A 27,352-nucleotide genomic window follows, 5' to 3' on the forward strand; every position below is an offset into this window, starting at 1 on the left:
CAGGGGAAATTTTCTCCCTTGGCAGCTCTCATCTACAGCCACAGCCCTTGTTTTCTGGTGGCGTGGCACATTTTGCAGTGTTTGTTCCCTTTTTTTCGCCCTTTAGTCTCTCTCCTGGATTTAGAACCAGTCTAGTAACCATGTGGTTATAGAATCAGACTCCAAAATCTTCGTATTGATTTTAAACTAGGCACAACTGAACTGCTCTTCCACTAGGAATGTGTCTGTATGTATACATGCACATATATATGGAAGTAGAACATCTGTAACTCAAATGCTGGCTGTCCGGGTGTGCACCACAGCAGTGCTGCTGCTAACACTCACTGGTTGTCGTGCCTCCTCTCGACAGAAGTTCCTCCCAGCCCTCCACCCCCTGACATCGTGGAGGTCTACGAGGACAGAGTGCAGGTGGTCTGGAAGCCCGTGGAAACCAACACCCCCGTCCATTACACCATCCAGTGCAAGAGTGAAGGTAAAGTGGAGCTCTGCCTTTCTGCCTTGCAGAGAACATCTTGATTTGTTTGATCTCTGCACCAGCTGGATGTATTGTTTTTATTCAGAAACAGCCTTGCTTTAGCTCCCTCATTTGGAGTTAGGAATGAAATAATTATACACTAATAACATCCACAGCAGCGGTGGTTAGCAGATGATATCATCCTATATCTGGTACAGTCTGTGGAGAAGGATGGTCCATCAAAAAGGCAGTTCTCCTTACACTAAACAGACATGTTTTCCTTTTCCATTGATGCAGGACATTTAGGGTAGACAGCCAAGTGACCCACGTTTGACAGAACTGCATCCCATCCCTTTTGTTCTCTTCCAAGGCTTGATTTAGAGCCTGATGAAATCCGTGGATGTTTTCTTGTTTAATTCCATGAACTTTGAACCAAATCACTGAGTCTGTTCTGTCTCTCTTGGGATTATTTTTGTTGTCTTTAAGAGTACTGTGATTGTTTGTCACTTCTATTGCAGTCACGCGTACATCACCCTTTGGATTGTACTGCTCTGTGTTCCTTTTAGTTCTCCAAACACTTAATTCTGCATTAACACTAATGTACCCTTTTATTCTGAAGCTGGTACCAGTTGTTTTTCCTCCAACACACCTTTCTTTATTGTCATTCCTTTTGACACATCTATAGCCAAGACTTTAGAGAGGATGCCAGATGCAAGTTATTCTAGGTAGGAAGAAAACCAGGAAACTGCATCTACAATCTTCAATCACATTCTGTGTTTTTGACAGGAACAAGTGAAATCCTACTTTCCTGAACACAGGAGGATTAAGATAAACAGAAAAAATAATCCTTGTCTTATGCATGACAGTAGGCTTTGACATGCTGCTTTTTCTGAAACTTCTCTGATTTTAAGCTCCTTCTTATACATACACACACCCTAATTCCACCAGTACCTGGCAAAATCATTGGTACCTTTGTTTCAGGTGGGGAATTATTGCCTTTTCTACGATTTAAGGCTCTCTCTCAGTGTTTATTTGAATGAAGGGATGGGTTTAATCCTGAACAATCTCAGGGAGTTTGAGCTTGAGCACAGCAGCAATGACAAAGTGTGGGACACAGCACTATGTGAAATGCTTGCTGCTAATTTTCAGGTTCACACCTTGGTCCCGTGGATGATAAGTCCAAGACAAGCCTATAATTTCATTTCCCTGATATATCACCTAAGTTTTATAAAAGCTGATTGAACTTGAAACCTCAGTTTGAAATACTGGGTTTGCTAGGAGGGTGTTAATTAAAGGTTTTCTGCTGAAATCCTGCAGCTCATGACTTCAGCAAGATTCAAAACAGAGCCAAAGGGAAAATAAGGTGATTTTGTTGGGCTTTTGTTTGGAGTTCATGATATATATTTGCATTTGAGATTGGTGGCATGAATTAGTTAAACAGAAACCATACAGGAAAGTTTCACCATTCCTCTGAAACACTATTGCCACACCTTGGACTGATCAAACATAAACCAGCTGACTTTGGAAGAGGTGAGTTTGCCACATTGACAACTAATTACACCATGCACAAAAGTAGGCCATATCAGGTCAGTTTTTCGTCTTGACCATCCTAAATGAGTCCTAATTTCTTTCTCTCTTTCCTTGGCCAAGATGGGGACTGGACAACTCTTGCTGCTGACATTGCTGACTGCTGCTACTATGCCAAAAATCTCTCCAGGGGATTTATCTACTGCTTCAGGATTGCCTGCACCAGTAAAGCAGGCATGGGCCCTTACAGCAGCCCATCTGCCCAAGTGAAAATCGGCGGGAAGGATCAAATGGGTAAGAGCACTGGGAGAGCATCGTGTTCGTCCTGCATCTAAATAATTGCACTCTTTTAGGTGCGGGTCCAGAAATCAAGGACAAGTGCATCAAGACCAATGCCACTTGGCTCAAGGTGTTTTGGGGCTTCCCCCTCTTTGGTTTTCTTAGTTAAAAGTAAATGATTTCCTAATTCAGGACAGAATTAGGGGAATATCTGTGCAAGGCATCTGGAAACTCTAGATGGCCTCCTGAAGACACACTCAGTTTTCCACATGAGGTCATGAGGTCTGGGACAACAACCAGGTTACATGAGGCACTGATCTATTCATGTTCATCTGCTTCTGTTGAAAGCCCTGGATCTGCTCCTTCTCATAGACACAATCGTAATTAATTCATGTTAATTCATGCGCTCTGGTTTATACTTGTGAGTAGCCTTCCTACTGTGGTGTGTTTTTCAGCTGTATTTTCTCTCCAAAGTAAACCAAGCTCAAATTACTTTATTTTTTCTTTTTTTTTTTTTCTTTTTTTTTTTTTTTTTCTGTTTGAATACTTTGTACTATTCACTCATTTTGTTTTGTTTATTTGTTTGGTTTTTTTTTGAAGAAATCCATGACCCCACAAAAAAATACACCCTTGTAGCAAAATATTTTCTTCCAAGAAGTGAAAGGATGGTCTAACTGGAATTTCCTCCCAGTGGAGACTATCCCTTTGTGAAAGTCAGTTCACAGAGATATTTTTAACTCACCCTAAGTCCTCTGCTTTCCCTTGACCCAGGATTCATTAACAAATACATGGCTCCTTTGCAGTCATTCCCTAAAAGGCCCGTACTGTCAGGTTCCTTTATTTCAATGCATCCAGCATTTCTAAGCAGATGCTTTTTTATGCCAGGGGATGCTGCAATATTTCCAGGGAGCACTTAGGCAGAATCGTAGCCCAGAACTAGAGCAACCAACTTCAGCTTCTTCCCAGTATACCCAACCAAAATAAGTTTCTGATCCTTTAGCAGTGTCTTACTATACCCCGTTGACTAGTTATGTGAGCAGGTGAGAAATGGTAGCTGAGCTGTTTGGTATCACAGACACAGCATGCAATCCATCTCATATAGTCCAGAGTGGTCACACCAGGGAATTAGTGGATGGTCAGCCCAGACTCTGTTGCTTTCACATAGCCCTTGATGCCTCAAGTGGGAGCCAGCATGCAGGTTTCCCTGGAGAAAGCTCTGCTACTGTCTTTATCTTAGCCCATAGATAGTGGAGGATGGCTCAGAGAGGCTCTCGTTTCCACATGGAGTTGCTTTCCCGTGTAATCCTTGCCACTTTTTCTCTGCAGAGCTTCATGCTGCAATGAAGAGCTTCCCAACAGCAGCTACCGAGGAAGAGAGTGAAATAATCACACCATCTGAGCCGTTCCCAACCTACCAGACCTACGCCTTCCAAACAGAGATCAAAAGGTAGGGAATCCAACTGAGTACTCAGCAGCAGGAAATGCTGCATATGGCTAGAGTTTAGAAAAGTCACTTTAAAAAAAAAAGTGCACTGCTCAGCTACAGTTTGTTCCAAACACCTCCACAGCAATACACTGGGCAAATAAACCTCAGATCACTGGCTAAATGAGCTTCGCCTTAGTTTGGTAGGATTCATGTGTGGATTTTCTGGGAGAGCAAAAAGGTCTGTGGTGAGCACTGTGTGCTGGATAACAAGCCCTTAATACATTGTGGAGTGAGGCCAGGGCTAACAGTCTCCTCTCCTTGTTGCAACACCCTTTGCAGGTAGTGGTTTCAGATGTGGCGTTGGGATTCAACTTTCACTGTCTAGAAAAAAAAAAAAAAAAAAAGGAATGAAGTCCCAGAAGGATTTGGGATCCTTTTGTTGCCAAGAGAAGCAGGCAGCTGCCTGCAGGGGCCAGTTCTCATGCTCTAGGCAGGATGAGCCAACTTCTCTCTTTCCAGAGGAGTTAGGATCTCCCTCCTGTGATGTAAAGCGAACGTACAGATTAGAGACACAGGAGGATGTGCAAACTGTGACAAATGCTGCAATAAATCACAGCAGGGATGAAAACCACAGCATGGGATCCTTATGATTTTGAAATACAGAAGCTCCTGGCTCTTCCAGGAGTAGCAGGGAAGCTTCACCTGCCTTTGTGTTCCTCTGTACCAGGGGGCGTTTCAGCATCGTCCGACAGTGCAGGGAAAAAGTGAGCGGCAAGACTTTAGCTGCTAAAATTATCCCTTACTGGCAAGAGGACAAGCCGGCTGTGCTCCTGGAGTACCAAGTCCTGAGGAAGCTTCACCACACAAACATCGCTCAGCTGAAGGGAGCCTATGTCAGCCCGCGGCACCTGGTGCTGATCCAGGAGATGTGTGTGGGACCAGAACTGCTCCACTCCTTGGCGTTACGGTAAGAACAAGTGGAGGGAACACTTCTCCCCATCAGGGCTGGTGTAGGTAGCAAAGCACCTCTTGCTTTCACTTGTCAGACTGGCTCAACTCTCTCCATCTGTTCTGTTCTGAATTGCGATGCATTTATTCTGCAGCTTCTCGTGACATTAAAAGGTAGTTAGGTTCCCTACAAGGCTGGGGTAGAGAACAATTCAAGGCCACTCAGTTGAGTTGTTGAAAGAAGACTATAGTAGTTAATACGAACTCCTCTTTCCCATAATAAGCAGAACACTCTGGCTCAGGAAGCCTTATTTCCCCTCCATGTTGCTTCTCACTTTGGCAGAAGATGGATCTGCTGGAACCCTCTGACTAAAAACAAGTGGGAATGGTGGGCATCAAATCTGCAATTTGATTTTTGTGTGTCCTCTGCTTCCTCTAACATGCAGCTCTCACAACCTCCCGAACCTCTTGCACCTGTAAACTTGAATGAAAATATGGGTGGAAATCTCTGTATATGATAGATTTGCTAAATGAGTAGAGTTGTTTCTTGGGATTGGACATGCAGGGGAGGATGGTAGTGGGTGCAGAATAGTGCTCTCAGGTGTGCAGATACAATACCTCTGGTTTCTATCCTCTTTTTCTGCTACCAGGACATCGTACTCAGAAGTGGAGGTCCGAGATTACCTGTGGCAGATCCTCAGTGCAGCTGAGTACCTCCACGCGCACGGCATCCTGCACCTGGATCTCAGGTCTGAAAACATGATCATCACCGAGCCCAACCTGCTGAAGCTGCTGGATTTTGGCAACGCACAGTTCTACACGCAAGACAAGGTTATTACCATGGACAAGTGCTCGGACTATGTTGAAACCATGGGTGAGTGGAGTTCATTCGCAGAACCTTGGCATCGTCTGCAATCTATGGCAAGCAGAGAGACTGAGCAAGGCAGCAGTTGGACGCAGCAAGCAGTCCCCTCGGTGCTGCCCTCCAGTAGCAGTGTGAGCTGGTGGGCGTGGGTAGCAGTGACAGCCACCCCGCTTGCAGGCCACAGGGGACACAACCAGAGGTCACGGCCAACACCTCCCTGGCAGGCATCCACGAGTCCTAAGCTCAAGGCTGCAACGTTACAGCCAGCAGTCCCTGCTGGTTTGATGTTTTCAAGGTTTCGTTGCAGTCATGACCTAGGAGAGTTACTTCAACTGGCTCCCTATACTAGAAAGTTTTTCTTTTTCATCTTTGTATAATATAGTATAAAAGTACCCACTGCTTTGTGCTGCCTTAAGTGCTGTGGCACTGTAAAGGAGCTCGGCTCACACCGATTTGCTTTTCTAGCTCCAGAACTGCTGACAGAGCAAGGAGCTATCCCGCAGACTGACATCTGGTCCGTCGGAATCACAGCATTCATCATGTAAGTCAGTCTGTTCGTCCCTACCCTAGGAGTGGCTGTAAAAGTGTGATTACAGAGTCATCAGCAAGGGGAGCTGCAATGACTCAGTTAACCGCATTTCCCTCTCCTGGGCAGTGCCCCAGAAGGGTGTGGAGGTGGCTGCACCTTGCAAGGAGGCCCCGTCCCACCGAGGTCTCCACACAGAGTAAGGAGGCTGTTCTGCAAGACAGCAGCTGCTGGTGTTTTCACTCAGCTTCATCTGAAAAGCTTTAACAAAAAAAAAAATAAATCAAATTACACCAACCCAAAAAAAAGCAGCTGAAGTCATGAAACGCTGCCCTTTGGGATTTTGTTTTCCCATGTCATGCTTCTGCACATTGCCACGAGCTTCTTCTCTCGCAGCTGGGTGGGAATTCCCAGGAGAAGGAGTTATCTTGAGCTACGCCCTTCGTGCTGATAATTCTCTTCTTTTGGGGCAGGCTGAGTGCCAACTACCCTGTCAGCTCCGATGTGCCTTGTGAGTTTCTGCGAACGACCAGGAAGGGGAAGGTGAAGCTCACGCGGTGCTACGCGGGTCTCTCCGGAGGAGCCGTGTCCTTTCTCCAGAGCACACTGTGTGCAAATCCCTGGTAAGGCAGTGCCGGCTTTTCTCACAGGACAGTTAGCACAGGTCCTGGCTCTTGCCCCTTTTTTATCTCCCGTTTGTGAGGCTCTTCCTCACCCGATGTGGATCTCCAGCTGACTTTCTCACCTGTGTCCTAGGGGAAGGCCGTCAGCCTCCGAGTGCCTTCAGAGTCCTTGGCTCCAGGAGACCGGTCTGGACAACAGGCAGCAAGCACTGGTTACCTTCCCCACCACCAAACTGAGGAATTTCCTCACTGAACGAGAAAAGAAAAGGGGCCTCCTGTGCTCCAAGTACGGCCTCATGATTGCCCAGTGAAGGGGATGTGGCGACGGCCAGGAATGGTGTCCCTCTCCCTCTCTGCACCCAGCGTTTGGTACCAAAGGGTGCCGTCGAGTTACTGTGCATCACCTGAGCCGGGCTGGCTGCCTGGGGCTGTGCACATCACTCTCTGTGAGTGCAATTGAGCGTAACTGAGCAAATGAATCCACGTTACTCACATTGCCACGTGGTGAGAACAGAAATACAGGCTGTCAGCATGGCTCAGCTGACTAACAGTAACTTGATGGCACTGTCACTTGGCTCCGTGCTTCCAGGAACAACCGGGAAAGGTTTGCGTAGCCATTTCTGAGGGGGGCTAGCTACTAGCCCCGAGCAGCTTTGCAAATCCTTCCCTGAGGTCAAAAAGACTCCCCATGTGCAAATACTGGGCCCTGACTTCTGCCCCTAGCCTCAGATGTCACCACCAGACACTTAATCACACGTTACTCACCTGCTTGTCCCACGGTAACCACTGCAGCACGGCCTGGGTGGCTGGTGCACTCCTCCCCCGCCTCAGATCCCAAAGAAAATGGTAAATACTAAAAGAAATGGTAAATAAATGGAAAATATTTCTGCTGTGGAGAGGACTCAGGGTAAGTGACAGGAGACTGGGAGAAGCAATCAGGGTAAATATGTCTGAAAGATTCACGGTGGGGAAATAGTGAAGAGTGCAGCAGTTGTGGGGTATTCGACAGCGTGTCTGGAGGCTTTGGATGTGGAGGTCCAACTGGAGAAAGCCCTGAGCTGACCCTGAGTTAAGCAGAGCGTTGAAACAGAGACCTCATGAGGTCCTTCCCAGTGTGACTTGTCCTGTGATGCCACGTCTTTGCCACGTGCCAGGGACAAGGAGCAGTAGGACTCTGACAGCACCATGGGCAGCTGGGCTCAGCACGCCACACACTTGGCCAAGGTCTCCACCATCCTCACGGGGCCTGACCCAAGACTGAACGTGGGGTGGAGAAGGGCTGCTGTGGAGCAACGAGAGGCTGCAAAGGTGTGTGGTACGCGTGTGACAGTGGTGCCACGGGGGAGATTTTAGCCTTATGTACTCTGTGAGGAAACCCTTTCCACCCCACGTCACCCAGAAACAGCAGAGCCAGTCTCTGTGAGAGCAGCCTGGTAGCACAGGGTGTGTGCAGGGCAGGCAATGGCAACGGGGGCTTTCCAGCCACTGTGCACATCTCATCCTCACCCTGCAGAGCTTGCTTGGCTTTGAGAAGAGTTCTTGCTCTCCCTGGGCCCCAAATTAACCCTCTGTGGCAGCTCCTGCTGTCATAGAGCTCACCAGCCCTCCACAGGCACTGTTGAGAGCTGACCGTGCTTCTCAAGGGGTTCAGGGTGAGTGAACTCCACAAAGTTTGGGTTTTTTTGGATGTGTATTTGAAGTGTGTCATTAGATCTAGACGACCAACTTACCCATCACATAGGATCTAGCAGTAATCCCTCATCTGGCTGACTGCACCCACATCGGTTTGCCATAGAGACACGTTAAAAAATGAACGTACAGACACAACTCTTGGAGAAACCAAGCTGTGACTTCGTGTATGAACAGCTCTGGGAAAGATGTTCACCATGAGCAGGATGCCGGCCCGTGGAGGATTTAGTTGTACATCTTTCCTCACAGGCAGGGCTAAAACGAGAACATGCAGCAAGCCTTCTCTGAGCACATCCAAGAGCTGGGAAGCAGTGGTGCCAGCACCCGGCCAGTTCATTGCAGCAAAGTCTCTGCCCTGTTTTGCTGCCCGTCAAAAACCACTGCCCCAGCCCGCCTGGCTTCATAAAGGTCTGGATTTGTGCATTCTGCCTGCCACGAGATAGTTCTGCACGTGCTGTGACGTGCTGGGAATAGCTCAGCACACAGAAGTGACCGTGACCTCGACACATGCAGGCTTTGCACCACAAGGGGCTTTGCTGCTTCGAAGCCCAGCTGTCCTTTTCCAGGGAGGCTCACCTATCACGAGACGTGACACCAGCAGCATTAGCAAATGGTAGGGGTTTTATTTCTTCCGAAAAGTCCAGAGCAACCTGAACTGGACCCTTTCTTCCTCAAAATCTGCTTAGGATTGCTTGCCGTCACGAAGGATGGCGTTAGTTGTGTCATTGCTTTGCCCTTATTACCTCTGTTCCTGCGAGCTTCTCTGCCATGAATGATGTACCTGCTGGAGCACTTGGGTTTCCTGAGCTTTCCCCACAAGCAGCACGCAAGCAGAGGCTTTCCCAGAGCCACATCTCACTCTCCTTAGAGGGATGAGGATGGGAAATCAGTTCCTAACGTGTTACATTTTAGTACTAGATGTGATGCTGTTTCACCCGTGGTGGTCTTTTCCAACACATTTAGCCCGTGTTGTCCCAGACCTGACGCTTGCAGCATCACAGCGACTTCTCCTGCATGGTGTGCAGAGTGACCTGGGAGCAAAGGAGCTTTCACTGTGCTGTGGAGAGCAGACACTAATTTAATAGACCATAAAACTTTGAATAGCAAGGTCATATTGTCCTCACAATGATGTACAGAAGAGAAAACCAAGGTTTTAGGGCCAGATCCCACTCCTGAGGGACAGAGGAGTTAAGCAACACAGACAGCATGACGAGGTCTGGCCACTAAAAGTTTCAGGACCCTGGATTCCTTCTGATTTAACTTCTTTTACAAACCCGGTAAGGTTTCTGTTGGCGCATCTAGTTCTTCACTCTTGCTGGTACATGTTGGGATGGAGTGCTGGGTGCCAGGGGACAGCCCATCTATGCATAAAACATTGATTGCTGATTAACCCATTTGGAGCTTTCACACGTCCTCAAATTAAGTGATTTTTTGCTTCTCACACTTGCATGCATTTGGGCATGTCTGAAGTGTCCTTTACAGACTCAATATTGTTTCGTTAAATTAACCATTCTGACAAGGAAGTAAAGCCACATTTTCCTGCTGAATCATTGTCACTGTCATTATTTTTACACCCCCCTTCTCAGCCCCAGTCCGTGTTTGTGCAGAACCCGTCCCTCCCCTCTGACCTGGAGCCCACACAGGCGATAACAAAAAACACACACTGCAAAGTGCATTAGTCATGAACAGCCTTTATGTAAACGACCCACAGAAAAAAAAAAAATCCTCATGCCAGAACATGCCCTGGAGTGGGGATGTCACCAGGCCAGGACGTCGCTGTGCGACCAGGAGCTCCCATGGGTCCCAAAAGGTTTGAGGCAGCTGCTGCCGTCAGCCTCTCGATATACTTAGAAACAGGTTATCTGGAAAGGAAGAGTTTCCTGTCATAGAGGAAAAAAAAAAGAGTCAGTGACAGATTTCCTGGCTGGGAGTACAGCTGAGAAAATAAAGCACTGAAATGCAGTGGTTTTTTTTCTTAGGGCAGTGCTGCCTTCACCAGGGGGAGAAACCACCAGAAACCACCCAAGCAAGCTCATTTCTGGGAGGCTGTCAGGCCAGATTTTCAGTTACCAGCATCAGCTGCAGGGTCTGGCTCTCCCAGGCAATTAAGTTGCTTTCGGGGACTATTTGTAAGTGTGGAGGTTCAGTTGTTCATGTCTTTAGGGGCAGCAACGTCCTTGCTGTGGCCTTGACCTGTCTGGCTATCCCAAGGCATCCCTGGGCACGGTTTGGAGTGTGCAAAGGTCAGGCCATTGGCCAGAACTTGAGAAGAGCTCCAGCTTAATTCCTGGTAGCAGAGCAAAGAAAAGGATCCATGTGTGATGAAAAAATAGAAAGGAAAAAAAAAAAAAAGAGAGAGAGATGAGAACCATAGAGGGAACATGTCAGTTGTGAAATGGTGCTGGAGTTTTGAATCAGAAGCGTCACAGCCGAGCCTTGTACAGTTACAGGTATATCTTGTTTCTCTTGGCTCTGCCACAGCTGCCTGACAGTTTCTGCCCGAATTTCCACCCCTGCAAGCTCTGGGCTCATGCCCAGTGTGGCAGCACTGGACCGTTTGCCCTTGACGTGCAGTTACAGCACAAGCCTGCCCTTCACGACACAGAGCAGGGTCTGGCTTTGATGTTTTGCCACACGTGAAAACGTTCGAGCCGTGCTCCTCACTCAGACATAACCTCCAAAGTCCAAAGTCAGTGTTAGAATCAGTTCATTGTCCTCCGCACAGGCACAGCTGGGTTTAACTGCTGGGAGGAGTGCTGCTGCCAGAGCCACAATATTGAAGGGGAAAAACCAAAAGACTGCTTGTAGGGCAAAGTTTTACCTTTCATCACCCTCGGTGGATAAAACTGAGATGTTTGGGATCCCAGAAGGTCCCAGCAGCTGTAGTCTGTAAGGGTCTGAGGTTGTTAGGGTCTTTGCTCATGCCCCAGTTCATTTTTCTAGCTCCTTCCCACCACCCCCATCCCCTTCTTTATGCATTTGCAGAGGCTGGGGGCTAAATTTGGAGGGGGGAGGCACTTTTCAGCAGGCGTCTAGGGGACTCGAGGGAAGGGTGGAGGACCATCGGGATCCTGATCAGGCTCAGCCATCCCCTCGCAGGAGGACAGACCTGCTCCCGGCCTCTGCAAACTCCAAAATTTCGGGGTTTTGCAATGGTTTGCATTGAAGCAGCGAGCTGGCTGTGTGCTGCAGGGGATCCCTCCTGAGCTGTGTTGTGTTGATGGGACGAAGCCAGACACAAACACACACACACAGATTTTTTTATCCCCAGAAACTGTTCACAAGACAGGGCTTGAACAGCCAGCCTCCTGCGGTCCTGGAAGGGCAGGTGGCCACATGCATTCCCAGTTCAGGATGCTGCATGAAAACGGGGCCGTAGGCTATTCCTGACATTTGCAACTCACTTCTCCTCTTGCTAAAGCAGTAAACAAGACTGGAAAATCTCTCCTTTTCTTAAGCACGAGCAGGGGTAAAGCTGTTGTTGTGTCCTTGCTCTGTACATCCCACCTCTGCTGTGAGGGGCAGCTCTGTGGAGGCTTCACAGGAGCACATCTTGAAGAGAGGGGAGAAGGGGACGACAGATGAAGCTATTTGAAAGCCCCTAAGAAATCCTGAAGGAGAGGATATTTGTTGTTGTCTGACCTGTAGGGGTGTACTACAAGCTGACGCCACCCTGCCCGTGATGCTTCGTGTGGAAAATAAGCTGGGATCCCTGCTCACCTTGTGGTCCTTCCAATGTGTCATTGGGACTCTGAAGGGAAATAAAGCAGTCCCAAGGTGGAGCTGGCACACACAGGGCTCATCCCCAGCTCTCCCTGCCTCATCCAGCTTGGTCTTGCTTGCATACCCATGCTCACACCAGCTGCCAGCACCACGGACCCCCAAACCTTTGGTTCTGTCCCCAAACATCCCATCATATGACCCATACAATGCCCACTTTTCCCCTGCACCCCACAACACCCCTCGGCAGTGACCCACCTGGATGTGGGGACGGTCTGGAGAGCTGCTCCTAATGGCACGTCCTGGACATGGCTGAGGTCCCTGTGGGGCTCGGATGAGGTGCTGGCTCCTCAGAAGTCCTTAATTTGGGTTCCACCTGCCACAAAGCCCCCATGCTCTTCTGGGCTTGTGCGGATGGGTCTCTGATGGGCTGGTGGCCCCTGTGCAGGGGTTGGGAGTAGCCCAGCAGGGTGTTATTTTTGTTATTTGGGCTCCCCCGCCTCGCCATTGTCCCTCTGTGCTCTCTTGTGTGCGCACAGATGAATTTTTACCTCATAACCTAACCGAATTCAGGAACCAGAGGTGCAGGGCAGCAACACGTGCGAAGAAGGTAGAGAGGAAAGCCGCAATAACCACTAACCGAACAAGGATGTACAGCTGTCAGCTCCACACAGATCCAGCGACCATGCAATCTGGCAGTTTATTTCATAGATAACACCTGAACAACAACCAAAAACCACAACCAGGCCTTCTCAGAAGTGCCGCCGGTACCTGAAGCGAACATCACGGACGGGCTGCATGGTCCCGAACCCCCAGCGGCTGACGTCGATGGCTGGGATCTCCTCTTCGCCATTGACCAGCTCCAGGTCATAGTGAGCCAGCATCAAGAAGACAAACAATTTAATTTCGGTGGTGGCGAAGAACCGCCCAGGACAGATGGATACGCCCGCCCCCCAAGGCATGTTGAAGTATTTCAGCCGTTTCCCATCCTTGTAGAAATCTTTCTTGGTGCCATCTGGGTTTACGAAGCGATCGTACTTGAATTTGTGAGGCTCGGGGTGGATTTCAGGGTCCATCTGCACAGAGAGGTGTGGGAACAGAGCCACCCTGTCTCCTTTGCGGAGCACGTACTCCGTGCCGTTGCTCATCTCAAGGCTCATCTCCTGGAGGATGGCTCTGACCAGCAATGGGGCTGCCACCAGCCTTAGGGTCTCCTCCAGGGCACTGTCCAGAAGAGGAGTCTGGTTTAACATGTCCCTGGTGATGTCAGTTGGTGGGCTCCCAGCCTTCACCTCGTGGCCGTTCTCCCTCAAGACCTTCTCTACCTCTCCCTTCACAGCCCTCATGGCATCTGGATGCTTCATGAGGTAAAGGAGGAGCCAGAAGGCGGTGGGGCCTGTATTGCCTTGGGATGCCCAGAGGAGCATAAACCTGAAACGATCCCGCATGTACTCAGGGACACCATTTTCTACCAGAAATTGGTCTTGATCGCTTATCCACCCACTGACGTTGTCCTTCTGACAGCTCCTCCTCACGGACAGCGTGCTCCAGAAGAACCTCTTCAGCCGCTCAGCTTCGAGTTTGTCCTTGGGGGGCAACATAGCGTAGGCCAGGCAAGGGAAGAGGCGGTCGTACTTCCGAAACTCATTGAACAGCTGGTTGGAGTTAATGAGATCTCGCTCATTAGCCTCCTCCTCATTAGCTACCCCTCTGTGGGACTCCGTGCCGTACAGAGCCAGGTACCCGGCTCTGAAGACGATGTTGTAGCAGTAGTGGAAGAGGTTGTCCTCTTGCCACGGTCGCTTCTCCTCTCCTGAGCTCAGCTTGGAAAACATCAGCTTCTGAAGGTTGCCCATGGTGGCCTTTGTCAGGAGGCTGAGCCCATCTCCCGTCAGGTGCTTCATGCTCAAAGCATGCATCGTGCTCTGGCTGGCTTGGATGGGCTTGTAGCCGAACACCTGGAGGACCAGTTTAGATGCGAAGGACCTGAAGTCTAGCTTAGATCGTGATTCCTTCATGATGGCTCCAAAGCAGAAGGGGTCCATCACGAAGGTAAAGTAATAGCCTCCAATCAGCACCGTGAAAATATCCCCATGTTTCCTCCGCATCTTTTTTAGAAACTCGGAACTGTTCTTTCGGAAATCCAGCAGGTAGCCCAGCCAGGGGATGACACCTTTGTCCAGAGGGGGCTCACTGGGTCTTCGGCTCCGGAAGGCACCCAGGAGGTAGAGCCCACTGAGCAGCGATGCCACCAAGGCACAGAGGAGAGCTGCCCAGAGCTCCATGAGAGCCCCGTGCCTGGCCGGGAGCGTGTCCCCGAGCCAGGCTGAGGCAGGCGAGTGCTTTTTATTCCCATCCAGGGGCTGATATGCAGATGCAGAGCTGACAGCATCCGCCTGGATTGGCAGCAAGTATTTGCTTTTCCCCTGTAGTGTGAGGACATCTCTCCCCTTGGCTAACAGGCAGGGATTTTTAAGGTGGAAGGCACGTTGCAGTCAACCGGGGTTAATGGGCTGCTGCATAAAGCACAAGGGCTTCAAGGAAAGATTTCCAAGAGCTTTACCCATGTTTCCTTCTGTTTCTTGATGTTCCCTGCCAGAGTTGGGGGACAGAAGAGGGCCCCGTCCCTCATGCTGTGCTGTGTCCCCTGCTGCTGCCAGCCCAGCCCAGGGTCCCAGTGACCGCAGCCCCCACCCCAGCTGCTGCCCCTTGCATGGCACAGCACCTGGCGTGGATGGAGGGATGTTACACGGAGAGAGAAAAAGGATTTGGAGAGAAAATGGGACAGACAGCAGTGACCAGGCACAGGGCATGCTGCTTACCCACAACCAACCCCTTTAACACCCTCTTCCTATTATCCCTCCTTTGCCCTTCCCCAATCCACCCGGTTTTCCCTACCTTCCCCCCTTCCCCTACACATCCCATCACAAGATCTGTACAGTCCCACGGGCCCTCCTCGGGGAGATCACAAAATAAAGAGCGCAGCCTTCATCTTTGATCTGTTTCCCAGCTGCTCTCCCTTTCCACATTCCCTCCCAGTGACCTAAGCCACAGAGCGAAGGCCACATCACAGCGCCGGTTAATTATGTGCTTCAGCACATTTTTTAAGCAAAGCTCCCAGCTTTACTGTTTTTCACTCAAACAGCACGAAAGCTCACTGTAGCAATGCTGGAAAAAAAAATAAATAATGCCAGTGAAAGCAAAAGTACCTTTCTGGTTCAACTCTAAACCTTTCTCAGTCCTGTCGTCTCACAATAAAAGTAAGAAGGTGATGAGAGTTTTGTCTTAAATTATAAACTTTATTTGCACAATTCTATGCAACTCCTGTATTCACTTTATTTCTAGGCTGGAAATAGCTCAGCTAAGGTTCAAAAGCAAACAGTACCTTTTACATAAAGGCCAGCAAACTAATGACCTTGAACTTTAAAGCTACGCTGGGTGTAAGGACTGGTACCAGCTGTCCGTGCTCTCCTGTCTGAGGCCGTGCTGTCACCCTGTGGTGATGTAAAGCCAATACTTGTGTTAAAGGTGGTCACAGAGCTTTTTTATCTTGTCAAAACCCACCCTTGGGAAGGCAAATACCTCCACTGCCATTCTGCTAAGCCTGTGGTTTTTCTCTTTCCCCCTGGTTCTTACTGGTCTTACGCTAAAAGAGGATAGATTTAGACTAGACATTAGGAAGAAATTCTTCATTTAGAGGGTGGTGAGGCACTAGCACAGGTTGCCCAAGGATGTTGTGGATGCCCCATCCCCGGAGGTGTTCAAGGCCAGGCTGGATGGGGCCTTGGCCAACCTGATCTAGTGGGTTGGAGTTAGATGACCTTTAAGGTCCCTTCCGACCCAAATTGTTCTGTGATCCTACAAACACATCTGCCTGGCAGACAGCAAAAGCCAGGAGAAGCCAGGTGTGATTGTGCACAACACAAAGGCAAGCTGCTCCTTCATCCACTAACGCCTCACAAACCTCACACGGGGCCTTCCTCTGTTCTAGCACAAACCTAGGGTGATCGTTTTGAATCGTTTCATAATTTCGGTGACAGCAGAAACAAATCCCACACAGAGTTTTCCAATCCCAACGCGGAGATTCCTCAGCTGGATGCCGGTGCTAGGCTGCCACTTCTGCCTACGTGACTCACGCCAACCCCATCGCATGGCCAGGACCGGTAAAATACAGCGTCGAGGGCATAAAAATAACTTAAAATAGTGTAAATATTTATCATGCCGTTGTGATACTCAGCATTTCTAGCTGGGCAGCGTACCTGCTGCAAGAGGGGCTTGTCTCGGAGGGCTGGATGTCAACGAAAGCGCTTCTCCTGCAGATCTTCCACAAATACAGCCGGAACCGCTTCTTCACAAAAGCGTAGAGCAAGGGATTGAGGCAGCAGTGGACGAAGGCCAAGCTCTCGGTGATCTGAATAGCGTAGTCCAGCTGTCTGCTCCTCTCACAGCTCCGGATCACGCCAACGTCTTGAAGGGAGTGGAGGATGAGGACGATGTTGTAAGGGAACCACAGGACGAAGAAGACGCCCACCAGAGTGAAGACAAAGCAGAGGGCTCTCCTCGAGCCGGGCATCCGCGACGTGGTGAGGACGCACGCTATGCGGGAATAGCAGAACACCATCAAGAGGAGGGGGAAAAGGAAACCCAGGACGTTTTGGATGACCTGAAAGACAACTTTCCAAAACAAGTGTTCCTGCCCATAATCACGGGTGCACACGATGGTTTGGTTGTTGATGTGCTTCGTGGTGGTGAAGAGGCCATCCGGAATGGAGAGGAGGATGGAAAGGATCCACACCGCCACCAAGACGAGGATGGATTTCCTCTGTGTCGTGGAGCTGCGAAGAGAGCAAGCGTCAACGATCTGCAGGTACATGTCCAGGCTCATGCAGCTCACAAGGAAGACACCGCTGTAGAAATTCATGGTGTACATGGCGTTTAAGAACGGGCACAGCATATCCCAGGTCACCCGCTGGGAAATGTACAGGGCCCAGAAAGGAAGGGTTAGCAGCAAGAAAAAGTCTGACACCACCAGGTTGAGCAGATACACCTCAGTCATCTTCTTTTTCTTCCTGATGTACAGAACGAGGACAACAAAGAGCAGAAGGTTCCCCGCCAAGCCGACCAGGAACACCACGGTGTAAAAAGCCGGCAAGAATGCCCTGCTGAAGGAAAGCACCTCTTCTTTGGTGCAGAGGCCATACTGCATGTAGTCCACCTCGTCCAAGTACTCGTAGGGGTAGTCACTGGTGTTGGCAGCATAATCTTGGGCATCCATCAAGGCTGCAGCAGTCGTTGCTGCCTTGGAAGCTGAGCTCACCATGAGGATGCCTAGAATGAAAAGACAAGCGAAGGAGATCACCGCATCATTCCAATCCATCCAAAAAAAAATCATGGAATGTTTTCCCTCTAGTTCATAAGTTTAAATCTCTGCCACCTCATCCCACATCCCGCACTCTTTGGTCTTTGCCTGCAGCACAGAGAAGGCTGCCTACACACACCCCCAAAAAAAACTCATTCTGGTTTCCTCACTCCCACGCATTAAGAGCATGGTCTTCTCTGGGATGTTTCATTACTTCCTTACCACTGCAAGCTTCTGGGGAAGTTCATGCCCTAAATTATGCAGAGTCCAGCACCACACCCTGCTGTGAGCTGCCTTGGGGTCACCCGGGCTGCTGCCGGGAAGCGACATCGCGCTTCTCGGTGAGGGGAACCCACCACCAGCCCCTTTACGTTGGTGGGGCTGTGCTCCTGGTAGGGCCCTGCTGCCAGCAACCAGGGCGGACTGGCTGCACATGGCCCTGACCCCAAAACCGCACAGGTTTTGAGCCATGGCCAAACCTGCCCTCATTTCCCTCAGGGCTCATTTTTCCAGCAATCCCAAAGCACACATATTTTCCAGCTGCGTTGCAGAGCTCTGCCCCGCTTCTGTCTGCATGGAAACAGCCTTATGGAGGCGGAGGGAGGTCCCAGCTCACCCCACAGCCACCCCAAAAGGGCTGAGGTCCCCCCGAGCCAGCCAGGGGCAGAACTGGGTCTCCCCTCAGGATGGGGCTGAAGCAGGAGCCGCTGCACCCCAAGCAGGTTCAGCAAAGCACCCCAAGCTCGGAGCAGGATGCTGAGGGCTCCTGATGGTGCAGAGCAGCGAGGGGGGAAGCTGTGGACCTACCTGGAGCAGTCCCGTTTCCAGGGTTGCTGAAATATCCATCCCAGGCACCCAGGGGTGGCTGAAATGAAGGGAAATTTGGGTTGGGCCGGGCCGCGATGTTCCCGATGTTCCCTCACTAACTCGCCTGCCCTTGGCAAGCACCCCGTGGTGCATCAGCACAGCCACAGCCCCCGAAAAAAAGACCTGGGAATGACCTTTTTTATTCGTCTTTTGGAGGAAACCCATCCCCGGCCAGATGCTCTTGGGAGGAAGCCAAAGCTGCTTGGCCGCTCGGAGTGTGGTCCCGTCCAGCAGGACTCCCCAGCACCTCCGACAGCCCCACGGCAGAGCCACCCTTCTCCACAGCTCCCATTTTGGGGTCTCCTTCAGCTTTTCTTCTCCCCCCTGCCACGTCGTTCCCCCTCCGTACCGGGCTGATGCTCGCACCCTGACAGAAACGACGCGGGCTGAGTGCTCGCATTAATCCCAGCCCGCCCGTGTGCCAGCGCTCGGAGCCTCCAAGGCGAAAAAAAAAAAAAAAGGAACCTCCCCAGGTTTCTCCCACGGCTTTATCACCGAGCACAAAAGAGAAAAGTCACTCACAAGAGCTGCTTCTCCACGGCGGGCAGTTCCCATCCTGCCAGAGTTTGACTCAGGCTTTAGGAAGCTCCTGTGGTGGTGTCTGAGGATGGGCAGGAAACACGAGCTCAATGGAACCGCCCTGGCTCCGCTTCCCCTTTCCTGGGGTTGCTCAGCACAGAGCCTGAATTTCATTTTCCTCACTACATAGCCAGCCCTGATGTGACAACTTGTTCTTTTGGATTCGTTTTTCCAGAAAAAACCTCAATTACTGGAAACATCTGCCCCAGCCTGAGAAATGGACCTTCAGGTGACGTCCACCCTGCCCAGCTCCACAGGCAGGATCCAACCCGCTTACTCTCAGCACTGAGATGTCCATGGGGCTGCCCAGGAAACCTCTCTGTCCAGCATAGAATTTTTTTTTTTTTTTCCCAACAAATCTAATTATTTTCCAGTAAATCTGGATGCTGCAGGATCCTCGTCCCTGCTCTCCTCAGCGTTTAGGCAAGGAGCGGCGGGGTGCTGCTGGCTGGTACCACTCCCGTCCTGTTCTCAGCGGTTTCGGACATCATCCCAACTGGAGGTGGGCAAGAAGATCCTCCAGGTCTCCGCCGTTTTGCCTGTGGTCAGGTTCTCTAGACTCTCCTCCCTTCTCCGTGCATCCCTCTGGCACGGGACTTGGGCCAGGATGGGGCGCCAGCACCATGGAGCCAGGGTGTGCTACCCCTCTAGGACACGACTGAGGGGTTGTTTAGGTTTCCACCTGGAGCACACTGGTGGGAACAGGGTGAGGAGCAGCAGAAGCAGTTATTTTTGTATGTAGAAGATACTACAGAACCAGCTAGGTTGGACAAGACCTTCGAGATCCAACCCTCACGGCCTACCGAGCCCCATCGCTAAACCACGGCCCTTCGTGGTGCATCCACCTCTTAAATACCTCCAGGGATGGAGGCTTTGGGGGAAAAAAACAGCTTTTGGGGAGGGAAATGAATTTGTGGGAGCTGTCTGAGATGAGACAAGTGCTGGATTATCACTGAGCCAGTTTTATTTTGGACCTTTCTGGGCCTCTTTCGTCACCTTTCAGTGATATTCCTTATCAGTGTTCGTAAGGACACAAAGGGAGAATAGCAAAGACCTAGGTATGGGCTGAAAAACCCCAATAAATGGCTACAAAGGGCTACGAAGCTGGTGAAGGGCCTGGGACACAGGGGAGACCTCATGGCTCTCTACAACTGGCTGAAAGGAAGCTGTGGGGAGCCGGGGGTCGGCCTCTTCTCGCAGATAACCAGGGATAGGATCAGAGGGAACAGCCTCAAGTTGCGCCAGGGGAGGTTCAGGTTGGAAATGAAGCCCTGCTCCCTCCCCTGCAAGCCCCCGAGCACACCCGTGTGGGCAATGTCCCTGTCAGCAGGCAGCAAAACGCTGCTCCCCTGAACGGGGCTGCTCCAGGTGACTGCAGCTTCATTAGCCCAGCAACAAAAACAACGTAAGTTTGGGTTTTTAATCGAGTTTCTCCCCGCCGAGCACGTATCACTCAGAGCCGCTGGGGATCAGATGGGCCTGTGCCAGCCGCGGCCAAGAGCAGCCCTCGCTGCCATTTATTACCAGTCCTTAATTCAATTCAGGACCTGGTAATTGCATAGATTTCTTTTTCTCATTTTATACTCTGCAGATCCTTAATGGCCTTGGCAATTAAGGTAACGAGGTTATCAGTAATGGGAAGCGCACTTAGAGAAATTCAGCGGTACGGCCAAACGTTTAGGCTGGGCTGCTTGCTCTTGTGCTGCTGAAAACACTGCAGGTAGGCAGCGGGGCTCTGCCTTTCCCAGGGCAAAAACGGGGCAGGGACCTCCAAAAACCTCATTTATTGGCTCTTTCACTATTGAGGTGCCCCCTCATTTAGGGGATGGTTTCAGGATCTGTAGGATCCAAGGGGATTTTTGCTCCAGGGTCCTGCTGTTTAAGTCCGGAACCATTTCTAAGTTGTCTTTGGGCTTTAAAATTCCCAGCCTGGCATACAGAGGGGGCAAACCAAGTTGTGCTTGAAAGCCAAAATTCAGGAAAAAAAAAAAACAACGTAGCAAGGCAATTCTCTGGCAGGAAAATCAGGTGGAGGAAAAGCAGAGCCTGCTTTTACCCTTCGCTAAATAACTCCCATCTGATGTCAAAAAGTGGCTTTGCACCAACGCGAGACATTTCTGAAGCAAAAACTCGAACAATTTGCAGAAAAAGCAGCGCTCTGCTGTTCCCCCAGGGAGCAACAGCTGGAAAACCAGCTCGGGGGTGCAGCAATACGCTAAGGTCAACCCCAAATCCCCGCAGCTTTGGGGAGCGAGCTCCTGACGCCTGATTGGGGTGGAAAGCATTACGAAAAAATAGGAAAAAAATAAGAAAAATTAGGAAAAATAGCAATAAAAAATAGCAGGGGAGGAGCGCACGCAGCGTGGGGCAGGCACACGACCAGCTTTTGGCGCGCCCGGGGAGTCCCCGCGCCTCCGCACCACCCCGCGTGACGTCACTCCCTGCCCCGCCTCTTTGCCCGTATAAGGACTTGGAAGGCGGGGCGGCTGCGCAATGGCGCCGGGAGGAGGTCCCTCCGCGGTTCGGATTGGCCGGCGGCAAGCGGGGCGCCGCGCGGGGCGCTGGGAGTTGTAGTTCTCCGCCGGGCCTGCGCCTGACGGACCAATGGGAGCGGGGCGGGCGGGGCGCGGGTGGCCAATAAGAGCGGGGGGGCGGGGCGTGGTGCCGGCCGGTGCTGGCGGTCGGGCGTGGAGCAGCTGCGGGCCGAGGGGTCGCGGGTTCGAGACCCGGCGGGGGAGGTGAGCGCGGGGGCGGCGGGGGGCTGGGCTTGGGGTCGGGTTTGGGGGGAAAAAGGGGGTTTTTGGGGGTGGTGGGAACGTGCTGCTGTTGGTTATTTCCTGTTCTAGTGCATAAAGGTCTCATTTCTTGAAATTTCACCCGAATTAAATAAGCTGCGTTGTAATTATTTTTTTCTCAGCTCTGCGGCCCGCGTGGAATAACCAGTTTTTTTATTTTTTTCCAAAAAAAAAAGTAAAAAATAAAAAAAAATTCTCTGTGCTTCTCATCTCTAAAATCTCCAGGGAGGCTCCGTGTCCTTGCCGGCACCATGTCGTCCGGTCAGGAATCCGTCTTCACCGAGTACGAGGCAGAGAGCAGCCAGACCTCGAAGCTGCTGCGGAAATTCAAGGAGACGCCGTTCGTGCCCATCGGTGAGACGAAGCGGGGAAAAATGGGGATTTGTGGGCAATCTCCTCCGCGAGGGATCGATACGGCAAACACGGTCACCCGCCGTGAAGAGGAAATTGCTGTGAAATGACTTCCTCATGCCGGGCTGGGATGTGGGAGCAGCTTGGACCTGGGGTGGTGTTTGCTGTCAGGGAGAGGGGGAAATCGATGAGGCCGCTCGGCTTAAACACAGCGCCCAGAACCTATAAAAAAAAAAAAAAAAAGTGGGGTTAAAAGAAACATGCTTGGGTGATCCTGTGAGGTGGTGAGGATGGTGGCTTGTTTTGGAGGGACTGGGAGCTCCGTGGTCACTACACAGTGATTTTAGAGCAAATGAAAGCCCAACCAAAAGTATCCCAAATCCATCCCACCTCCTGAAGGTTTCACCTCTCTTTGTGCCCATCCCCTAGTCCAATAGTCTAAATGCATTTTCCCACGAGGTTTAGCAGTTCCCTGTTTTAAGGATGCTGTTAAAATCTGCCGAGACCCGAAAAAGCCTCGAGGAGAGGGTTTTGTGCCCTGGGAACTTTTCTCTGCTCAGGAACTGCCTCTAACAGGGGACGGGGTTTGATTTCCAGCCGCCTTACATGGAGGGCGGACGGGTCAGCCGGGGTGAGCCGTGCCTTGCCAGCAGATAGCTGCTGGTTCGTGGTCACAGGACTTTGTGCTCCAGCTCACGATGGGCTCAGTAAGTCCGGCTTCTCGCAGGCAGATTAGCGGCAGTTTACCTTCAGCCTGAGTTAAGAGCTAGCTTGAAGGCCCTGGAACTCTTAATTTGTGTTTAATGAAGCTGTCGTGTGAATTACGCACAGGGGAAGGGTGTTTGGTTCTCAGCTAGAGCCGGGCACGCTCCTGTTTGGGCAGCCAAGCTGTCTGGCTTCTGGGCAGTAAAATATACCCAGCCCTTAAAACTTGGCAGCCACCTTTGGGCTGTGTAAATAATCCTAAATGCGGAATAAAAGGGACTGGGCTTGGGGTATTTTGTGAGAGCATCGGTGTCCGCGGTGGGATCTGGCACCGCCTGGGCTGCGTTTGGTCCGTCCAAGCACTAAAATGAACGGTGTTTGAACAACAGACCTGTGGGGTGGGAGAAATGACTTGTAACTTGTCCTCGGGGAAAGCATGCCAAATGTGACGACCCAAAATAACATCCGCAGCGGGCGATGGTATGTCGGGATGCACCCGTGCACCAGCAGCACTGAGTGTCCTGCCCGCAGCCCAGCCGTGTTCTTGGTGTGAGGTTCCTTCTAAGAAAGCGAGCGGCGCTTGTGTCCTCTGAAAAAATAGCAAGGAAACTCCGTGACACCCTGAGGACGCACCGTGAGCTGCTGCTGTTGCGCTTTAACACCTGTGGAAATCATTGTTCTGCCTGCTGTGTGTTAAAGGAAATGGCACTCAGGTGAAAACAAGGAAGAAACACAAAAATAGTGTTGGAGAAAACCAGGCTTAGTCCCAGGATTTCTGGTTTAGATAGAACAACACCACCAAGGTGTTAGAGGTGATTTTTAATCATATAAATGCCTTCCTTTCTTTGCAGGGATGGCTGGCTTCGTGGCGGTGGTGGGCTATGGGCTGTACAAACTGAAGCACCGAGGGAACATGAAAATGTCGCTTCACCTGATCCACATGCGCGTGGCAGCCCAGGGCTTCGTGGTGGGAGCAATAACGTGTGGTAGGTACCGAGCGGGAGGTTCTTGTGGTGGGCCCTCTGGGTCATGGAGACCCTCTCACACCTCTTCTGCTGGTGGGTAACATCAGCATGTGTTAAAAACCCTCGGGGTGAAAGTATTCAGGCTACTACATATAAATATTTATGCCTGATTGCTCACTCTTCCTAGAGTTCACGTAATGTTTAAGTGTATATATTCAATATTGAACCCCACTAACTTTGGGAGTAGAAATTCTGACCACTTTCAGAGTTGGAAAATATGTGAGGTCCTAAAGGTATTGAAATAAGAAGCAATAAGAAAAAAGGCCACCTGCTGTTAATATTTTCCCTTGTAAATATATTGCTGTTTCTGAACTTAATGCACTGGAAAGTCAACTTCCTGAGTCTTATTTTAGTATTTTGTCTGTGTATGTGTGTGAATTTATAGCCCATGAAGCACTGTTTGCCCCTACTGCATTCCCAGAAGGTCTGAGAGCAAAGCTTGACTTTAGCCGCAAAGGGAACTAGCGTTGACTGGGGATCCTCATACCACTAAACTAGGAAAAGTTCCTGTGTGTAAAGAATTCTGTGGTGTTTATCTTGGCTGTTTAAAAAGAAAATGAAACAGAGTAAGGGAAACATCACTTTGGTTGCTTATAACTTCAGTGTTCAGGTTTTGAAAGCTTTGTTTCATATTTAACCCAGCTTTCTAATACTGTCTTTTTCTTTTATCATGCAGGTGTGCTGTATTCAATGGTACGGGAGTACGTGATAAAGCCCAAGGAATAATGGAAGAACCTGAACGTCTGTGCTGGTGGTGGCCTGTGTACTGCAGCTAGAAACTTCATATTGAGGGGTTCTTAAGGGGAAAAAAATACGTGGCTTGAGAGAATTGCCCTTTATTTTGTGTATGGTACGCTGTCCTGAGGCTGGCAGTCTAAATGATTGCATAGTGGGTAAAATGGGTATCAGGGTCTGGTTCTTTTTTGATTTACCCTACTCTATCCCAGTTTTAGGGGCTATAGTAGAGTACAATCACTCTATCTTCCCCTTGAGCATAAGCTCAGTCCTGCCGTTGGTGACTTCCCTTGCTGCCGTTGCCCAAAGTGACAAAGTTTGACCTAGCTTCTGTTAGGTAGAGGCCACATCTGTAAGAGAGCATCATGAATGCTGTGAATGTTCTGCTGGCACTTCCTATCCTGTATATTTGTCAGCCTCCAGCTGTGTAATTTAGAAGCTTCCAGCAGCACTGACTTCTGAAATACCAAGATATCTATAGACATCTATTTTATTTTTTTATTTAAGACATAAGATAAGTATGTGGTGTGTTTCAGCTATTTAAATGTTATATTTATTAATTGTTAATGAAGACACCGGCTCCCTATTTTTACTATAGGTTTTCAGATGCTTAAGATTACTGTATTTTGTAACTGTATTTACAGTGTTCTTCTGGGTAACATTTAAATGTAACATTTAAAATGCACTTTGATTTGGTGTTCTGATGCTTTTAAAATGTATGATCTGACTTCTGTGGGAATGGTACTGCAGAAGTCTTAAAATGTTTGAATCCGAAAAGCCCCCTTCATACTTTGTGAGGTGTAAAACCTTTCTCCGCAGAGCGCCAGTGTTATTTTACGCAGGAACCCCTTAAAGCCCTTAACAGCAGTCACAAAAACTTGTTGATGAAGATAATTTGTAAAAAAAAAAAAAAAAAAAAAAAAAAAAAAAAAAAAAAAAAAAAAAAAAAAGGCAAGATTTTCTCCAATTCTCCAACTAGCTTACATTCCATGGTGGCAGTGTGACAACAGGAGGTCTAATAAAGCAAGAAATGCCCTGCACTGGTGTGATTTGTTGAGAGCAGTGGGTGATACAAATAAAATAGGATGTGAATAAGGTGTGATACGAATAAACAAGCGTGAGCAGTGGAGACAAGGAGCTGGTGGAGGTTTCACTGTGGATTTATTGCAGGGCTCCCCCTGGGTGCAAAGCCTCGGGGGGGGTTGGGGACTGCGTGAGGGGTGTACATAGAGATTTAAAAAAGCCCTGAGAGGGCACAGGCCTGCCATTGAGGACCCCAAGCCTCCCTCAGAAGGGCGGAGAGAGAAGGGGCGGGCGGAGCTGCCCTCATTTGCGGCCGCCCTATAGCCCTGAGGGACAGGGGGCAAGGGCGCTAAGATGGCGGCCGTGCTGAGGGTAGCGGCGGCGGGCTCAGGGCGCATGCGCGGCTCGGGCCCGCCCTGCCCGTTGCTATGGCAACCGGGTGAGGCCGCGGCCTAGCCGGGAGCCTGAAGCCTGGGCCCGGGTCTTGCTTCAAGGGGCTCCGCCGCCGGCCTGGGGGGTGCGGGGGGCGGCGTAGGTGGGCCCAGGGGGTGTGGGGGAGGCGGACGGGAGAGGTTTGGGAGGGAGGGAGGCGAGGGATGAAGTTTTGGGGCTGAAGGAGGCAGCGCGGCCTGGTGGCTGCCAGGCCGGGACCCCCCCCTCTGAGGGGGGGCTGAGGTGCGGTGGGGCCCTCGGGACCTGCTCCGTGCCCGACTGGGTCACACTGAGTGGCACTCGCTGTTTGGAAGTTGAGGGGAAAGTTTTAAGCCACGCTGCTGGTGTTTAGGGGAACTAGAGATCTTTCATTGGTGGTCCCAGCTTAGCCCAAAAATGAGGGGATTTGGGTCTTTTTTTGAAACCTGGGGAGCAAAGCTGCGTGGGCCTGAGTCGCAACCAGCCTGCGTCCTTTTTAGTCATAAAAAACAAAAGTTGCATGGTGCGGTTGCCCCGTTTGTTTGGGTTTTCCTCCAACCTGCGCTTCTCTAAAAATGTTTATTTTAAACAGATATGTTTAAAAGCATTTTAAGGCATTGCTTTTTGAACACTAGAGTGAAAAAGACCTGAAGGCTTTTCGGTTTGAAAGCCGCTTATGGCAAAAAGGGCACTTAAAGCAAGGCTGTGAGGCTGAGGAGGAAGAGGAGGAGGTGGCAGGGAGACTAAAGGTCGGGGTGGAAAAACTACAAAGCAGCTGTTAAAGAGGATGTTTTGAATGTGCTGTTGATCTCTGCTCTCTGTTGCTCTTCGTTTTCTTCCTGCAACGCTTTTAGTAAACCATGGAGTCAGACCTAAAAGCACAGGAGCATTTTAAAAGCCAGTTTAAGGCTCTTCAGGAACAACAGCAAAGGAAGCTGCAGAATCTAATGGAGAGGAAAAAGGACAAGCAGAGCAGTCAGAAGGTTAACAATGGCGATGCAAAGGAGACTTTCGGCATCCCGAATGATCTAAACCTGTTTGAAACAGAGCAACCTGTAACTGAAGATGACAGCAAAAGGTAAAGGTGTAGCAGCACTGTTCCCTCAGGAGGTTACAGAACTATGTTTGGCGTATGATCTTATGAAACTCACAGAGACAGAGCACTTTATCTTCATGTGTTAGGCTTTCAGCAGCCTCACTCTAATACGTTTAGCCTCAGAGCACTGCTCTGTGCTCTTTGTTATCAGAGTTTCACAAACAAAGAGCTGAAGGAAGGATGGAGGGGTTAAGGCGATGTGCTAAGTGCCATCTGCCCACCTCCAGTCGCTCCACGATCACCACCACCCTTTGAGCTACTGGTTAGCTCCTGCCTAACCTTGTAAAGAGGTTTCCTACAGCAGTAATTTCCAACGACCAGGATGTGCAAAGCATCATGCAGCTAATGG

At 50.2% G+C, this 27,352-nt stretch overlaps 5 protein-coding genes across 5 annotated transcripts in view; 3 read left to right on the forward strand and 2 right to left on the reverse strand.

Moving 5' to 3' along the window:
- The window catches only part of OBSCN (obscurin, cytoskeletal calmodulin and titin-interacting RhoGEF), a 175,207-nt gene extending 168,248 nt beyond the window's left edge, over nucleotides 1-6,959 (forward strand). Inside the window, exons 115-122 of the mRNA XM_032182181.1 lie at nucleotides 350-472; nucleotides 2,105-2,275; nucleotides 3,587-3,707; nucleotides 4,414-4,653; nucleotides 5,285-5,508; nucleotides 5,965-6,040; nucleotides 6,499-6,648; nucleotides 6,782-6,959. Of these exons, the coding sequence (XP_032038072.1) occupies nucleotides 350-472; nucleotides 2,105-2,275; nucleotides 3,587-3,707; nucleotides 4,414-4,653; nucleotides 5,285-5,508; nucleotides 5,965-6,040; nucleotides 6,499-6,648; nucleotides 6,782-6,959 (1,283 nt within the window). The remainder of the gene's footprint in view (nucleotides 1-349; nucleotides 473-2,104; nucleotides 2,276-3,586; nucleotides 3,708-4,413; nucleotides 4,654-5,284; nucleotides 5,509-5,964; nucleotides 6,041-6,498; nucleotides 6,649-6,781) is intronic.
- Nucleotides 6,960-12,809: 5,850 nt separating this feature from the next.
- LOC116486814 (7-alpha-hydroxycholest-4-en-3-one 12-alpha-hydroxylase) lies at nucleotides 12,810-14,342 on the reverse strand. Its single transcript, XM_032183295.1, has one exon. The coding sequence runs from the start codon at nucleotides 14,340-14,342 to the stop codon at nucleotides 12,810-12,812; it is 1,533 nt and encodes a 510-aa protein (XP_032039186.1).
- A 1,931-nt stretch (nucleotides 14,343-16,273) lies between these two features.
- ACKR2 (atypical chemokine receptor 2) lies at nucleotides 16,274-17,332 on the reverse strand. Its single transcript, XM_032183300.1, has one exon. The coding sequence runs from the start codon at nucleotides 17,330-17,332 to the stop codon at nucleotides 16,274-16,276; it is 1,059 nt and encodes a 352-aa protein (XP_032039191.1).
- A 4,209-nt stretch (nucleotides 17,333-21,541) lies between these two features.
- HIGD1A (HIG1 hypoxia inducible domain family member 1A) lies at nucleotides 21,542-25,602 on the forward strand. The gene is made up of 4 exons (XM_032182406.1): nucleotides 21,542-21,600; nucleotides 21,883-22,011; nucleotides 23,565-23,699; nucleotides 24,415-25,602. The coding sequence occupies exons 2-4, from the start codon at nucleotides 21,909-21,911 to the stop codon at nucleotides 24,462-24,464; spliced, it is 288 nt and encodes a 95-aa protein (XP_032038297.1). The 5' UTR covers nucleotides 21,542-21,600; nucleotides 21,883-21,908; the 3' UTR covers nucleotides 24,465-25,602.
- Nucleotides 25,603-25,947: 345 nt separating this feature from the next.
- The window catches only part of CCDC13 (coiled-coil domain containing 13), a 30,661-nt gene continuing 29,256 nt past the window's right edge, over nucleotides 25,948-27,352 (forward strand). The window contains exons 1-2 of the mRNA XM_032182405.1: nucleotides 25,948-26,013; nucleotides 26,762-26,985. Of these exons, the coding sequence (XP_032038296.1) occupies nucleotides 26,768-26,985 (218 nt within the window). The 5' untranslated portion in view covers nucleotides 25,948-26,013; nucleotides 26,762-26,767. The remainder of the gene's footprint in view (nucleotides 26,014-26,761; nucleotides 26,986-27,352) is intronic.

The sequence above is a fragment of the Aythya fuligula genome, chromosome 2 (assembly GCF_009819795.1).
Source record: "Aythya fuligula isolate bAytFul2 chromosome 2, bAytFul2.pri, whole genome shotgun sequence".
NCBI lineage: Eukaryota > Metazoa > Chordata > Aves > Anseriformes > Anatidae > Aythya > Aythya fuligula.